The 16,172-nt window shown below is 44.9% G+C and overlaps 1 protein-coding gene across 2 annotated transcripts in view; it reads left to right on the top strand.

Annotated features, from left to right (window-relative positions):
• COQ8A (coenzyme Q8A) overlaps window positions 1–16,172 on the top strand; it is a 44,297-nt gene that overhangs the window by 21,409 nt on the left and 6,716 nt on the right. For both annotated transcript variants that reach the window (XM_051615595.1, XM_051615594.1), the window contains exons 5-9: window positions 404–478; window positions 9,038–9,160; window positions 12,592–12,677; window positions 13,548–13,688; window positions 14,805–14,886. In XM_051615595.1, coding sequence (XP_051471555.1) covers window positions 404–478; window positions 9,038–9,160; window positions 12,592–12,677; window positions 13,548–13,688; window positions 14,805–14,886 — 507 coding nt within the window. The remainder of the gene's footprint in view (window positions 1–403; window positions 479–9,037; window positions 9,161–12,591; window positions 12,678–13,547; window positions 13,689–14,804; window positions 14,887–16,172) is intronic.

Genomic DNA, 16,172 nt, shown 5'->3' with positions numbered 1-16,172 from the left:
TTTTGAGGAGGAGGTTCAGCAAGGCACCTCCCCTGGTAGCCTCGCTTACCAGTTGCATCAGGAATTTATTTTCCACGCGCTTGAGGAACCTTCTAGCCTGCCTGCTCTCTGCTGTGTTATATTTCCAGCAGACGTCCAATAGGTTAAAGTTCCCAACCAGAACAAGGGCTGGCGATTGCAAGATGTCACCCAGCCATGTATAGAATACAGTATAGAAGTACAGGAGAAAACAAGTGTCAAACATGAAGATTACTCCATTGCAAAAGTCAGGATGTTCTAATTGGGCTGTTTTGCTGCTGTGCATTTGACCATGTGGCTTAAAGTTAATTAAAAAAGATGCCTCTGTATGTGGTTCAGAAAATGTTTTCAGTCTGACCTATGTCATCGTCTTATTATTTTAAAGGACTAGCTGTTGGTCTTGGCATTGGGGCACTGGCAGAAGTTGCAAAGAAGAGCCTTAGACCTGAGGAACGCAGTGGTAAGCACTTTCTACATCCTTATTCTTTTTTTTCCCACCTTTGTTTTCTTTATTTCACCAGACACAGGTTACGTGAGTTTGCAAGACTTTTTTCTTTTAAAAGCTGGGATGGTGAGGCAGTCAGAATAATGGGGGGATTCATTTTCAGACTCCTCTCCCATTGAAATACACTACAGCATCACTACATAGGCAGAGGTTAGAGATATGTGTAAGAGAATGAATTTGTGCCAGATCAATTCATACAGCTTACAGTCCCCTCTGAGTTTGTATACTATCCCTGTGCCCATTCTTGGATTGTCTTGGCCTGACAATTATTTTTAAACTGTTCAGTGAAACCATATAGTTCTATCAGTACACAAGCTGTAGATGAGCCCTGTCATGAGCTGATGCCATCACAGAGGCTACTGGCAGTCAGGATGCTTCTATGATTTACCCCCACACCCCCCCGAATTTGGAGGGGTTTTTAAATGAGACTGAGAGCACACACATAACCCTCACCTCACAGAGGAACGGCTGCTGCGGGACTGTATTTTAAAGTGGAGATTAGAATACCACCCTCACCACGCCCACAAATTGTTACTGAGACCAATATTTACTTCACGAATTAACTGGTTTATTAAAGAACGGTTACACTAAGGAATGAGGTTTAGGAAAAATGTAAAAATGGCAAATGGTTACCAAGGATATATCAGGGAAGTAATGCAAGAAGTACTGTGTCCTTAAGACATTCTCTCAGAGAGGGCTGCGGATCAAAGGAGAGGGAGGTAGGACAGCAACCCCAATAAAATTCCTTCTTAAAAGGGGTTGTGGTGTGTGTGCAAGTATAGGGAGTGGAATTGTGGTAAGGCAAAAGGGGGTTGTACAATTTCTTTACCCTCACGCTTCGATATGCAGTTCCCGCGGCGAAAGCGGTGGTTCCCCTCTGGTGGCTGGCTTCTGGGGGGGGGGATGCAGTCTCCAGTGCAGTCCCCAGCAGCTTCTTCTCTAGCGGCAGTGGCAGTAAGTGGCCCCTCCTCTCAGCAGGCAGTGGTGGCTCCTCTCCTTGGTGGTGGCTGCTCCCCCTCAGCAGGGTCCCAAAGTCCGTGGTTTTGGGGGTGGCAGCCCCCTCGCAGCTCAGCAGCAGCGGCTGTTCCGCTTCAGCAGCAGTGACTTGGCTTTCCCAGCAACCAGCAGCAAAACGGGGGGGCTTCAGCCCTGGCCCCGATGGCTGCGGTAAGGACCCAGTGGGTCAGAACCCCGGCGAGCTCGCTGTTAAGGCTCAGGCTCAATCCCCAGGGCAGGCAGGCAGGTCAGCAGGCCTGACAGAGTCCTGGTGCTTCACTCCGCAGCAGGCAAGTCCGATGAGCAGCAAGGGGGGTGTCCCACACAAGAAGCATCCAAGCAGGCCGCTCTCTCACCTTCTAACCCATCGTCTTTTATACCCTTCCCAGTCAGTGTCACTGCTGCAAGGCATGAACATACTAATGTCCAGAGCCAGTTAGTATCCATGAGCCCCAAGTTAGGGTGGTAACTATCAGGGGCTATTCATAATTTGTTGCCTGTTCTTCTTGCCTTGTATCACATAATTTGTTTTGTTTTTATTTGTCCTTGAGCAGCAGGCCTGTTTTTGGTCCATTAGCTGGGTATAATCAGCAGAAGGCCTTTGCTGACTTAAAAGGCATTTTGTTTAGACTTATGTGGGGAAGAAGAACAGTTTCTCACAAGCGCACATATCTGAAAACTTTGTTAGTTTTTGCAGTCTGTGTTTTAAATTTAAGGATGTTCTGCCTAGGAGGAACTTGGAGGATGGCTGCTCTCTTTTACGAGAGACAAAACACTTTATGCACATGTTAAATAGCAATTATCTACTTCCAGTATCTATATTTTGCCTTCTAAAGGATTCTCATAACAGATCAAAAGGCTGTGCAAATTGACTGGATCATGTTTTCTTCCCAGCTTGGTAAAGTTGGAGGTAAAATGTTCTTAAGTTGTACCTGGCCATGTAATGTTGGCTTTCTTGTAAGTCTGTGTTGGTAAAATAGGGTGGTACTGAATGATTATGTGTGGGTGAATGGTTTAGGGTATAGAAAGTATCTGGTGTTTGTTTCTAGAAAACTTGAGAATGCTTAAAGATTTTGACTGCATTCACTTATTTCTTATCCAGGAAAAGTCTTGGTGTGATACTGCAAAATGTGAAGTTCTTTATAACGGTTATTGCTAGCTGTTTGATCTTTGGCTGTTTGATTTTTTTTGGCTGGTTTCTCTGGTTTCATAGAATCATAGAGTGGTTTGGGTTGGAAGGAACCTTAATGATCATCTAGTTCCAACCCCCCTGCATGGGTAGGGACACCTCCCGCTGGACCAGGTTGCTCCAAGTACCCTCCCCTTGAACACTTCCGGGGTTGGGGCTTCCACAACTTTCCTGGGCAACTTGTGCCAGTATCTCACCACCCTCACAGTAAAGAATTTCCTTCTAATATCTAACATAAATCTCTCCTCTTCCAGTTTTAATCCATTACCCCTTGTTCTCTCACTACAAGCCCTTGTAAAAAGTCCCTTCTCAGCTTTCCTGTAGGAAAAGCCCTTCAGATACTGGAAGGCTACTATAAGGTCTCCCCAGAGCCTTCTCTTCTCCAGATTCAACAACTCCAGCTGTCTCAGCCTGTCTTCATAGAAGAGGTGCTCCAGCCCTTGGATCATCGTCGTGGCCCTCCTCTGGAGTTGCTCCAAGAGCTCCATGACCTTCTTCTGTTGGGGGCTCCAAAACTGGAATCAGTACTCCAGGTGGGGTCTCATGACAGCCAAGTAAAGGGACCTCTCCTGACCTGCTGGCCACGCTTCTTTTAATGCAGCCCAGGACACAGTTGGCTTTCTGGGCTGCAAGTGCACACTGCCAGATTATGTTGAGCTTCTTGTCCATCGTCACCCTAAGTCCTCCTCGGGACTGTTTTTGATCCATTCTTCACCCAACATGTATTTGTGCTTGGCTAGTATGTTTATGTGTTTAAGGGTTAAGAAATAAAAATGAAGTAAAATCATTCCTCGTTTAGAGGCATAGCTTTGAAATAATTACAAATGTCAGGTCCTTGTAATTCTGCTCTGTGGCCAGCAGTATTCTACTACATGGCCAGTTTTTGTCTTCCCTCAGTAATCTTTGCGGGGGGGGAAGGATGGAGACCGAGAGTGTGAATCTCTGTTCCAGGAGGCACTGGAGTGAGTGGCTGAAAATTGGAAGAAATTTGGAGAGCACAGAACCCTAAAAAAACCCCCCACAACTAACAAATAAAACCCCAACCAAAAAACCTCAAACCAAAAAAACCCAACACACCAGCAGATGAAAGACAATACTTGTGGTGGGGGACAGGGGTAAGGCAGGGATTGTCTGCCCTCCAGGACACTACTTGTTAATACTTGCATCTTTGTATATCCTGTACAACTAGGCAGTGCAGAGCAACCCAGCAAAGAAAAGGGATTCTTGACAAAGACTTGTTGTTCCTCTCTGTGATCTGAGGTGTTTGAGGCTGGGTGGGTTTCTTTGCCTTGATTTAGAAGAATATGTTTGGGCAAACATGGCCCATCCTGCAGAGAATCATTGAAGGCTTTTTCTTTCAGTGCTTGTGATGTTTGATGTTGTAGCTGTTGGATGCTGACGATTTGCTTTGCTATTAACAGAGGAGGAATTGCACAACTGTTGATATTGCTGTGCTTGCCACATTATTATTTGGGCACACCCCAAAGTTAAAACTTGAGCCTGCAGAGCTATAAAATTTGAGGGAATACCATGAGCTTTGTTTTTCTTACTTAGAGCATAGGAAAGGATTATCTGTCCTATACATTAAGAGAGACAGGACAGGAGAGATGGGATAGGACAAATAGGTCCATCTGTCTGTCCATCTATCCTGGTCCATCCTGTCTGTCTATCCAGTCCGTCCCATCCATCTGTCTGTCTATTCTTCTAACTATCCTATCCCATCTCTTTCTATTTCATCTCTTTTAGAGGGCAGTAGACACTTTTTCCTTGCAATAAAACAATTGCACCTTTAGGCTTTTTTTTCTTCTTGGTAGGGAAATTGTTTTTTTCCTGTGTAACTATAACTTGGTGTCAGAAGCTTGTTCTACAGTCTTGGGTCATACTTTAAGAAGAGTAATTTTCTTGAACAAACCTCAGTTAAAGAATAAGGCAGTGAGGACTGCTGACTTTGATGCTAGGCAAGAGAATTAGAAAATGACCTGGCCTTCATTTTCATCTGTCTTGCTTTCATTCTTGCTGTCATACCTGCTTAGGTAAGAGCTTGAAGCAGTGATTATGCTGTAAAGGAGAAGGGTAGTGGGACTGAGAATTGGCCAAAAGCAGCAAGCATTGAGGTAAGGCAGAAATAAGACTATTTCAACCCTTGTACTCTCTTGGAGCTTCTCAGACCAAGCACACAGGCAAGTCTTCAGGTGACTCGCCTACAGCCTCTAGCTACTGTCCTTGGAGGTGTCTTCCTCAGGATTTTACAGTGGTGGATAAGGCTCCATGGATGAGCCTTATCTCATCCTCTGCTCTGCAGAGGCAGAAATTCAAGCTTTGCTCCCACAAAAATGCAGAAATACCTTTTTGAGTGTAACATCCCATTTCCTTATTGTTCTTCTGGCAGTACCTTTTGTTTTGTTAAAAATACCTCTACAACCCTTTCATGATTTCAGCTTGGGGCATTTATGTCCCAGTCTTCTGGCTGCCAGCATCAAACTCGGGCTAAGACCTGTCTCTGAGAATGACAGTGTCCTGTTCTCTGAAAGCTGATAGAGGATGTCTTTTCTCTCCCCACTGCTCCATGTTAATAATACTAACTTCTTGGCACTTCAGACATTAAGGAGTGGGATGTGTATATGCCCAAAGGCATACTTAAGAGTTTTGTGATCCAGGAGTGACGAGACTGAGCCGTCTCTTGTTTATCCTCCTCTTGTCCAGTCAGTGCAAATGAAAGTGTCTTTGCTCCTTTAAAATGGACCTAGAAACATTGGTCCTTCAGGCATAAAACTGCAAGCCAGAAACTTCTGAGCTACAAGTGATCCTATAGCATGGCTTGTACTTTGTCTTTCTGTCGTTGATCTGTCTTTTCCTGTTCAATTTCCCCATCCTTATTTTGTAGTCACAGAGCCCATCTTCTCCCTCTGCTTCAGATTGTCTCTGTTGCCATAAACAATTCACAACTTAAGGGATTTATCCTCGAACAAAGTCTGGTGCAACAGTTCGTGAATTTCTCCCTTCTCCGTCCAAGCCTGAAATCCTGGACATAAATTCATTCTATTGCCACATTTCTGTGAGTAAGTGCAGTATGGGTTGGGTTTTTTTAAGGGCTTTAGAGCCTAAAGCTGCCCTGTTTTAAGTTCTTTAAGTGGTTTGGCTCATCTTCCTTTTTTAAAGAAGAGGATGGCTGTACTTGATTTCCAGTAGCAATTTTCTTTTGTAGGCTGATGTAGTTAACTAAATAGAACCTCCTCAGTCATTGGTGACCTTGATGAAAGTCTCAGTCTTTGGAGTGTGTATCTACAGTGCAAGGCTGACACGGGGTGGGAATGACAGGGTAGAATAAATTTCTAGGAATAAAAATGAAAGAGTGCCCAGATAAATACTGGTAGAGAGACTCTGGGTTCAAGGTGAAATTTGTAACTTATTAATGACTTGTACCAGGCAAATGCCAGGTGGTTAAAGCCCTGAAGGGCTGGCAATAGGCCTAGGTTTGAATGTAGAGTTGTTTCCTTATAAAAAGGAATAATGCAATCTTGAGTTGTCAGTCCTAAGTGCTTAGGCTGTGTTCTTGACTCTTCCCTGGCCCCAAAGTTTGTGCGGCAGGTGTTCCTAAAAACAAATAGATGTGAAGTCCAGGGACCAGTTCTCCAGATCAAAAGGTGCCAGCTGTCTTTGGGAGAAATGTTAACTTACAAAAATCGGCATATTTCCTCATGAACTTGTGCTGGATTTTTTCCCTGCTTCTTTTCTGTGTGGCCTTGGAAGCCTGTGTGTGGTTTCTCTCCACTTGCCGTTTACATAATTCTGCTTTTGACTCTTTCCTTCAGATCACCTCGTTCTTCATGCCCACTTTTAGCAAAGTACATAAACAAGCAGCAGTTTATCACGTGCTGTTGGGTTGTCTGGTGATCAGGTAGTGCTTCTGTGGCCTTGACTTCAGTGAGAAGCACGCCACAAGAGGAGGATAGGGAGTGCCTGTATTTGGCTGATAAGACTTAAGTTGTCAGGGTTCACTGGCTTCTGGAGGTCGCTTTAATCATCAGCGAACTCCTTTATCCTCCTGCAGACTCAAAGGAGGATGTTTTTGTGTGCAGGTAGAGTAGAGGAAGGTTTGATTTGGAACTTTCCCTAGCTCCTGTGTGGAGCTCATACAAGGGATTATTTGCCTTATCATTGCTAAGGCCACAGTTTTCCTGATGGGCCAGTTGAGATGGGATCATTAAGAAACAGAGCTCTGTTAGATGGTTCCAAGCACTTCACTCTCCATAGCTAATGGGCAAAGCCAGATCTTTCTGCCCTGGGGAACTCTGTCAGACTCCTTACATCAGGATCCAGAACAAAATACAATCAGAAGATTGCTGTGTGTGATGCAAATGGTGACTTCTGGGCTCCTCCTGCTTCTCTGCATCCTGCTCTCAAGAGCAGGATAGTTGTCCTGTGTCCTTCCTCTTGGTATTTTTATTCCTCTCTCCTTTCATGTATATTGTTTATTCAAACCAGGCCTGAGAGAGATTTTTATGGATAGATAACCCACATGCAGTACCATCTTGCTGCTCTCCCACAAAACAGGTAAAGGAAAAAGGAGGGGGCTGAAGGACAGGGAAAGGCAGTGATTGGTATCTCTGTGCACTGCCAGTGGAGAGTTCAATGGTATCAATGGCCTGTGGAAAGCAAGCTAGCTGCTTGCAGGGCCTGAAGGATGTCTGTGAGATCAGTAATATGCTTAGCACCTCAAGAAAGTGGTACGAGGTAGTGGGAGCCACCGGAGTTTATACAGCAGCTCCTTCAGTCTGATTCTAGGTTTTTTCCTGTCCCCTTGATAGTCTGAACTCTGTATACCTTCCTGAGAGTTAGCTGTCAATGGAGAGGATCTCTTGTTGCTCTAGTCACTGTGGGACACACCAAAAACTGCCATCTGCACAAAATCTTCAGGGCTGTTGCAACTGCTGTGCCTTTTTGGGCCCTACTTGTTGTATATGGGGCTTCAGCTATTCTGTTCTTAGTACCCTTTCCTCTGAAGTGTTGAAAACATGTAGTTCCAAGATCAGCATACCAGCTGTGGACTCTGCAGCCTGGCTGTAAGACTTGACCTTCCTCCTGCTTGGCTCCCCATCAGCAGGAGCTGATCTGCAGCCCCAAGAAAACTGGCTAGCTGGTGCTTCCCTGCTCCTTCTGTCCCTTTTCTACTAGGCACTGTCCTGGAGGAGTTGCTTTTCCCAGAGGGACTACAAAATGGGGTCTTCTTCCCTCTCCCTTTAAAAAAAAAAAAAGTGGAAGTACTTCTTATGCCACATAAAAACTATGTTGCATACTTGGGACCCTGTGGCACTGGTGAGTAAATGGCTACAATGACCTCTTAGAGAGCCTGTCAGACATCAGACTTTACCTGTCCTTGGGGTCAGGATTGTGTGTGTTTGAGTATATATATATCTTGGGCCTTGTTGCATGCAAGCTGATGCTTGCATGACTGCTGATGGGAGTAAGAACAAAAGGATTTGCCTTCTTTCCTGCATGGCCCCTGTGTACAGCTAGAGCTAGTGACCAACTACATTGAGATGTTTGGTCTAAAGGCAGCATCTTTCTCAGTACAAAGCTGCCTGTAAGAACGTGGTGAGGAATGCCATGCATGTGTGAGATGGTTAAGAGGGAAAAAGATTGGCAATCTTGATAACAGGAATTAATTTTCCGTCGGTACAGTTCTCCAAAAAGAGTTGCTGGGCTCGTCCTGGCAGGACTATTTTCAGCCTTCCTGGATTTTACCAGCTTCATTAACCACATCACAGATTTACTATTGGCTGCTTTTTCAAAATGCTGTATGCAGCCAAGGTGTTTTCCGTTTATGGTGTTAGAACTGAGTTTGTTTTGCCTGTGCATAAGGAGACAGTAAACTTCAGTTTGGTTAGAAAATAAAATTATTGTGGACTTGAGAGAGACACAACTTTCACATCTCCACAGATTTCTAGTGTACACTCGGGATGTGTAATTGCCCAGCAAGTGGGACTTGAGAAATCTTTACGTAGTGTTTTAGGTTGAGCTACCTGGTACAGTGATTTCAAGTACCAACATCTGCCTGGGATCCTGGACAAGTTGCCTAGCAACACAGGCATCCATGGAGGTTGTGACTTGCTTCTGTTGGCCTTCGACTAGCAATATCAAAGTTGTCACAAGACAAGTTTACAACTTCAGTCCATGTTCCTGCCTTGCAGTGAAGGCATTGAGTGTAGTTCTAGTTTGATTTCTCTGGGGAAGGGCAAATGTGATAAATGTGGGCTAGCTAACAAAATGAAGTGAGCTTGCTGAGATATGGGTTTCTTCATCCATATGCTTTCTCTCTTTACCCTCAGGAAAGAAAGCAGTGATGGATTCTAGCCCATTCCTGTCAGAGGCCAATGCAGAAAGAATTGTGAGAACCTTGTGCAAGGTCCGGGGAGCAGCACTGAAGCTGGGACAGATGTTAAGCATTCAAGGTAAGTGGTAGCATAGGTCCTCAGCTATGCTCCTTAGTGCTGCCAGGGAGTCAGATGATATCTTGTGATACATGGTCAGCTACCTGGAATTGGTCAGTGTCTAGTCTCCCACATTCATGTGATAAGTGGCTTTCCCATATGTTAATTTGAAATTCTTAGGACACAATATATTGAGTTGCACCTGATGTGTGCCCACCTGGTTCCAGTTGCCTTCGGTTTGGATGTGACTGAAGACGGAATAACTATGAAATGCCAGCTCTGAGGAGCAGATATGCTCTGGATTTTTGTCACTTGTCTGCTGTCTCCTAATTTTACTGAGTTCTGGCAGGAGTGTCAAAACACTTGCCAATTGACTTTACTTGACTTTACTTAAGTGTCAAGAACATACAGACCTTTTAGCAACTGGTCAACCCTCATTTCACTCTTGTGACAAGCCCGTGGAGTGCTACAGTGCCTGGCAAGAGCATAAGCCCCTAGTAACCTTGCTGAGGGAAGAATAGCTGTAGTAAAATAGGTTAGACACTTCCAACAGTGCTAAGTGCCCCGTTGTTGGGCTGCCTGTTTGGACTGCATGGCTTTCCACATTTTCTGCCACTTCATGGCCTTCTGTGTGGCCTGGTAAGTTTGAATTGGCTTCTTTTATTAACAGGGATGTGTACTAATTGAGTACAGGGGCTCTGTGTGGCCTTGTCCAGGTGCAGCTGAGCACGTATGAGCTAAACCACCCAGAAATTACAAAGCAGTGTCCTTAGAAATCCTGATGTCTGCTTCTGGGATTCAGTGGATTTCTTAGGGACCCACATCCCAGAATGTCATGTGCAGAAAGGATGCCAAGGACCCAAAATCATTTCATGTCCTGGTGCCTGTGCTCTGGAAGGTACTGGAAATGCAGCTGCACTTATCAGTTGAGAGTGCCCTTGACTCTTGCTTTGTGTTTTGTTCAAGTAAGGCCTCATGAGTTTACCCCAAAGACACACAACCTTGTTCATCAGCACATTGTAAACCTCATTCTGTCAGAGTTGCCTCCACTGCATGACTGATTTTTTAGTATTACTGTTGAGCTTCTGTGTAGTCAGTCTGGACCTGCAGGTGTCTTGGCTATTTGGCGTGCTCCTAGTGAACAAAGCGGTGATGGTCAAGCACCTTCAGTTAAAAAAATGCCCTCTCGGGCTGAATTACATTTTTTGAATGTCACCAACAAGCAAAATAACAGAAGTTGGTCCTAAATGCCTGTGGCAGACCCTTATACCTTGACACAAAGGGCTTCTAGGGGCAGGAGTCACTTTTAGTGAGGTCCTTTCTCTTGCTGCACTGCCATCCTAGACAGTGCAGATTACTAGGTTATAGCATGCAGGCTAATACTTTCACATACCCCTGAGAAGAGTGTTTTACAGTGTTCAGAGGCTTAGCAGTGATATATCATTGAGGATGATATAGCGGAAGTTTATTTCAGTGCTTGGAATGCACACACACATGCCATGTCTAGATTTCTTGCAGAGTTATAACATCACTACAGAAGTTTTACCCACTATTCCTGCAAAGCTTGTTAATCTCTGACTTGCAGTGACAGAATGGGAGCTCCTCTTAACAAAAACTCCTGTTGATTCCACAGAGGGGTTTTGTTAGTACTTTTAAATGCTCCAGGACAGGGATATGCTGGAAAGAGTCCAACGGAGGGCTACAAGGGTGATTAAGGGACTGGAACATCTGTCATATGAGGAAAGGCTAAGAGACCTGGGGCTGTTTAGTCTTGAGAAAAGATGACTGAGAGGGGACCTTATTAATGTCTATAAATATCAGAAAGGTAGATGTCAAGAATGGGCAACTCTTCTTTCAGTGGTGCCTTGTGATAGGAAGAGGGGAAACAGCACCAAGTTGCAATACAGAACGTTCCACCTCAATATGAGGAAAATCTTATTTACTGTTAGGGTAACAGAGCACTGGAACAGGCTGACCAGGGAGGTTGCCTCTGGAGACTTTCAAGACCTGTCTGGATGTGTTCCTGTGTGATCTTCCCTAGGTGTTTCTGCTGCAGTAGGGGGATTGGACTTGATCTTCAGAGGTCCCTTCCAACCCCTGTGATTCTATGATGGCTTTGGAGTACATTTCTAAACAGTGCTGAGTGTTTGTCATGTCTTTGCATTATGTATCTTTTTCTTGACATTTTTTTCCCCCTCTATTCCTAGGACAGTGATCTTAAGGTAGCTGTTTGTTTCTTGTTTCCTAGGATAGACTTACTGTTGTAGGTGCAACTGTAAATGCAGAGGAATTACAGAATTTTATTTGAATGTCACAAACACGTGTGCAGTTTAAGTTCTTCAGATTAAGACTGGTAACCTGAACTTTTTTCCTAATGTTGGGAGAGCAGCAGATAAGTCCAATTCCTACATAAGCCTTTATGAAATAAAAAGTGTGACAGAACTGGTGGCTTTTCTCTGGGCTGTTGTAGAAGCCTTTGCTCAAAGGAGTGGACTAATCTTTCAAGATGTCCCTACCCCTCCTCTTTTTTATGGGTGTAAATATTTGCTTGATAAATCTTTGACTCTTAAAATAACTTACTTTCTGCTGAGCTGTGTTTTCTTCTGCCCATTTGTAGTTGCTTTGCATTGGGGTAGTTGTTTACAGTAGCAGATGCTGAATCTTGATTCCTCTAGGAGTTCAGTACTTGCGAAATTGGTGTTTTACCATTGCACAGCTTTCTAGAGAAACTGCTGCCCCTTAGCATGAACTAGATTAAACCACGCTATGAACCTGGGCCTGCTGGGATGACTCTCCAGAGGGTTTTCTCTGTGACTTGTGTTTCTGTGACACACTGGCCTCTCCTAGACCCAAATGCTGTATGGCTTTCAGTGAGAAGACAGGCTGGTGGATGACACAGGCTCATGCAGAGTACTCTTCTCTTGGGTTTGGGCAACCTGCCATGTTGCACCAAAAGCCTCCATGCTGCACAGAGCTGCCCGCTGCTGGACAATGCCAGCAGCATGATGACAATTGATGCTTGATTCCAAAGCATAAACAATTTCTCAGCATGCTTTCTAGTGTATTAATACTTTGTCTTTCCCTTGGTAATGGGAGTGCACAGAAACTTGCTCCTGCTGCAGCAGGAGAGTAGCTTAGGAGATGTTTGGGTAATATGTAGGGTTTTTGCAGAAGTGAAAAGGAAGGAGTAGCTTTTCCCCCTTTATTTGGCTACAAACAGAGCTTCTGTTAGTCACATTTCTAAAGGTGTGATGCCTCAGGAGGTGTGCCTCCGGTGCTAATTCTGGATATGGAGAGTTTCTGAACTAGAATTATTTCCAAAATCTTCACTGGGGTTTGCTTGGAGGTGGGACAGCCTGGCTTGTCTGAGGTCAGATGCATGTTTCTTTGTGTTCTGAAGAACCAGATGATGCAGTGTCTGCCCTGACTGCTGTGTGCTTTTCCCTTGGCAGATGATGCCTTCATCAACCCGCATCTCCAGAAGATTTTTGAGCGTGTACGTCAAAGTGCTGACTTTATGCCAATTAAGCAGATGATGGTGAGGAATATTCCTTTCTGCTTATCAGGGGAGGAGGGACAATAACAGAATAAATCTCACCTGTGAGATACCTCAGTAAGGGAGGTGGATGGGGTTTTTAAAAGTGTTCTTTCAATAACTGCTGTATATTTTCAATTGTGGTTAACATCTGATTCCTTACCTCAGTTATGTGCTGCCTTTTCTCACCAAAAAACCTGTAAACTCGGCTGTAGATAGAAGGAAAAGTGTGGGGGTGAAGCAAGCTAAGTGTGCTTTCCCCAATTTACGTGTTCTCTCTTTCTCTTTTTTTCCTTCTGCAAATTAAGATGTGAAGGATGATGCAAAAGGAATTGCCAGCACCACTTATCTTCTGAAAGACACTGAGCAGAGTCAGAACTTAAATACTGCAGTCTGACAATGAAGTGAAAAAGTTACATTAAAGCAGGCTGTGATGTTTAATTGTCAATATTGCCTTAAAGGGAGTCACTCTTGCATGCCTGGATTGCTTCTGTTCAGCTTGGCAGCATGATGAAAGAGGAGAATTATCTTAACTCCTTGCATATTTTCTGGAAGATAACAAGTGGCACCAGAAAGGGGACTTCTGTATTGCTAAGGCAGTGGTGTTTGTGCTCAAGATCTCTGTCCTTTAGGCCAGAGCAACAGAGCCTCACACAGATTCAATCAGCATCTCTTTTGTGCTGGCAGAGCACTCTTGGCTGGACCGCTCCTTGTGATAGTGTGCAATGATGAGGAAGGGAGGACAATCTGGAAAGCAGGGTATAGGTATTCAGAACTCTGCTGTAGGTTGTATGAATCACCTTAGAGAAATATAATTTCCAACAGTGAAGTTTTAAATCTTTGTTTCCCATACCCTGACACTTGTTATTGTAGAAAACTCTGAACAACGATCTTGGCCCCAACTGGAGGGATAAACTGGAGTCCTTTGAAGAACGCCCCTTTGCTGCTGCTTCAATTGGTCAAGTTCACCTGGCACGCTTGAAAAATGGGAAAGAAGTTGCCATGAAAATCCAGGTGGGCTTTACAGGCCAGCCTTCCATCTTGTTTGTGTCCCATAGAAGGGCAGGGGAGCTGTGTTTACTGCTAGACAGATAGGAAACAGTTTACTGGATTTCTAATTTGGGTCCAGGAATATCTTACCTAGAGCAAGCAGAGGTAAGGGGCAGAAAAGGTACTACAGCTTGACCCAGTCTGTGATTCCAGATAAGCATGAGACATCTCATAGGTATACTATGAGGTATATATAGAGGTATACATAGCCTACTTCTAGGGCTGTGTGCAAGGGTCCTGCCTGCCCTGTAGGTCAATACCCTTTCTGGCATGTGCACATGCCACATGTCACTTTCTTGCCACATCCCAAAAGTTAAAGAAGTTGTCAGAGACAAGCCCTGACTGTTGAGCAGTGCCACTCTGACTATGCAGGAGGGTATTCTACAACTCACACTTGAGCTGTCAGCAACTTCAAGCAGGTATTTCTAGCAGAATTGAGTTCTGGAGCTGAAACCCCTGCTACAACAGAGGTTTATAATTCAAAAGAGTGAGATCCCTTGCTGACTGAGCAGGGTCCCAGACAAAGCTGGTTATCTGCTTTTTTTTTTTTTGTGAAGTGGGGAGACAGTATGGATGGATACTGGTGTCTTTTTCTCAAGCTGTTTGTATCCAGTTAGGCCAAGGTAAAAGCAATGGAAAGTTAACCCTGTAGCATCAGCATGGATTCTGTTCTATAGCAGTATAGGCTGGTTCACTTCTTGACAGACAAATAGGAGGAGGCATCTTTCCCAGGACTGGCCTGAGGCCTTGCTGCTTACCTTACTGCTGTGGATGAAACACTCGTGGCATGTCCTTTCAGCTGTGGTAGGGAAATGACCAGCTATCTCTGTTGTGAGATCTGTCTGAGAACCTTTAATGAGTTGGAAGAGTCTGTCAGACCTGAACAACTGCAGTTCAGCCTGTCTCTCTGTCCCGTACTTTAGATGCTGGTCTTTAAATGAGCTTTTAGAGCCGGGGTGTGTGGCTCAGGTGGCTGTGTTGTGGGGGTCAGTGGATGATGGGCTGGAAGGCATTTTTATCTTACTCTGTCCAACCTGGTCATCCAGTCTGAACACTGCCCTCTCCCATTCTGTCCTCCAGTACCCCGGTGTCGCCCAGAGCATCAACAGTGATGTTAACAACCTGATGACTGTCCTGAGCATGAGCAACATTCTCCCTGAAGGTAAAAACACAGATTCTTGGCAGGCCCAGTGTTCCTGCTGTTACACGTCAAGTTCTGCAAACTGCTTTTAAGCAGCACATTGCATGCTTCTTTCCATAGACCACAGGGAGGAAACAGTGAAAAAAAAAATTAAGAATTGCTATAGAGTTGATTTCTGCAGAAGGTGGGAGAGTTAGTGGATGTGGGCTGAACTGGGGAGCCATGCTCTGTTTCCCTCTCCTGCTGCAGAGCTGCCACTGCCCTTTTCTGGGCACCTGCCTGCTTTTGTGTTCACACAGTGGGCTGTGAAGTGCACCTTTGTTAGTTTTTCCTGGCCATATGTATGCATGCACCTGCCAGAATAACCTGCACTTGTCTGTGGGCTCTATGAAGTGTCTGGGTATACTCACTTTCAAAGGCTTTCAAGGCACAAATTGTGGGCAGTGTTCAGTTAGGTAGTCTTGCTTTGCCCCTGTTATTTTCTGGTACACTTGACAGAAGTCCATCTTGTCTGTGTTTTTCTGTAGCCCTCCATGCCTGCCTTTCTCAGCTCTTCCCAGGTGTTTTCTGTGCTTTCCAAGTCAGTTGTGCAGAGGTGGAGAACTGCCAAACTTGGAGCTTTTTCAGTGTCCCAGCACATGGATAAGTTCCTTTTCTCACATGGAATGCAGGACTTGGTACTGTTTTTTTTCAAAAAACCTACATGCAGCAGCTGTAAATCTTAGCAGGACTGCACAATTACTCCTTTGGGTGCTGACAAAACCTGGTACTGTTCTCCGTGGTGGTGGGGCAAGGACTGCAGAATCTGCTGCAGTCCCAGCCATGTCTGGTCCAAGTAGTAGATTGATTTTTCCAACTACAAGACTGAGAAGACTGGACTTGGCAACTTGGGCCTTGGCTGCATGCTGCTGCAGTACACTGTCTTAGTCATGCTGACTGTTTCTGCATGACAGTGCCTGCTCCTAGTTGTAGGCAGATGTGTGGAGACTTTTTTTGTTGCTTTTGCTCAGACTAGTGTTTGGGTGCTTCTACTCCTTGGTGTGTGTCTCTGTACAGCTATACCAATGCCAGAAACAGCCTGGACTGTGGGGTGGGAGCTGGGGCAGGACAGAGCCCTGCTGTACAAAACCAGTGTAGTTGTACCTTGCTTTAGAAGCAGGTGTGTAGCCTTGGCCTGGGATTACCCAAGTAGAACCTGTTCCTACTTGGAAATATACTTCTATTCTCTGGGGCCTCTTGTACTCTTCAGCTCATTGGCTGGGTAGCAGGCTGCTCCTCAGCTGCACCTGTGCAAAGCCCCTGAGGGG

This window comes from Apus apus, chromosome 3 (assembly GCF_020740795.1).
Source record: "Apus apus isolate bApuApu2 chromosome 3, bApuApu2.pri.cur, whole genome shotgun sequence".
NCBI lineage: Eukaryota > Metazoa > Chordata > Aves > Apodiformes > Apodidae > Apus > Apus apus.
The sequence above is the reverse complement of the archived record's forward strand: the minus strand, read 5'-3'. Positions and strand labels throughout refer to the sequence as shown.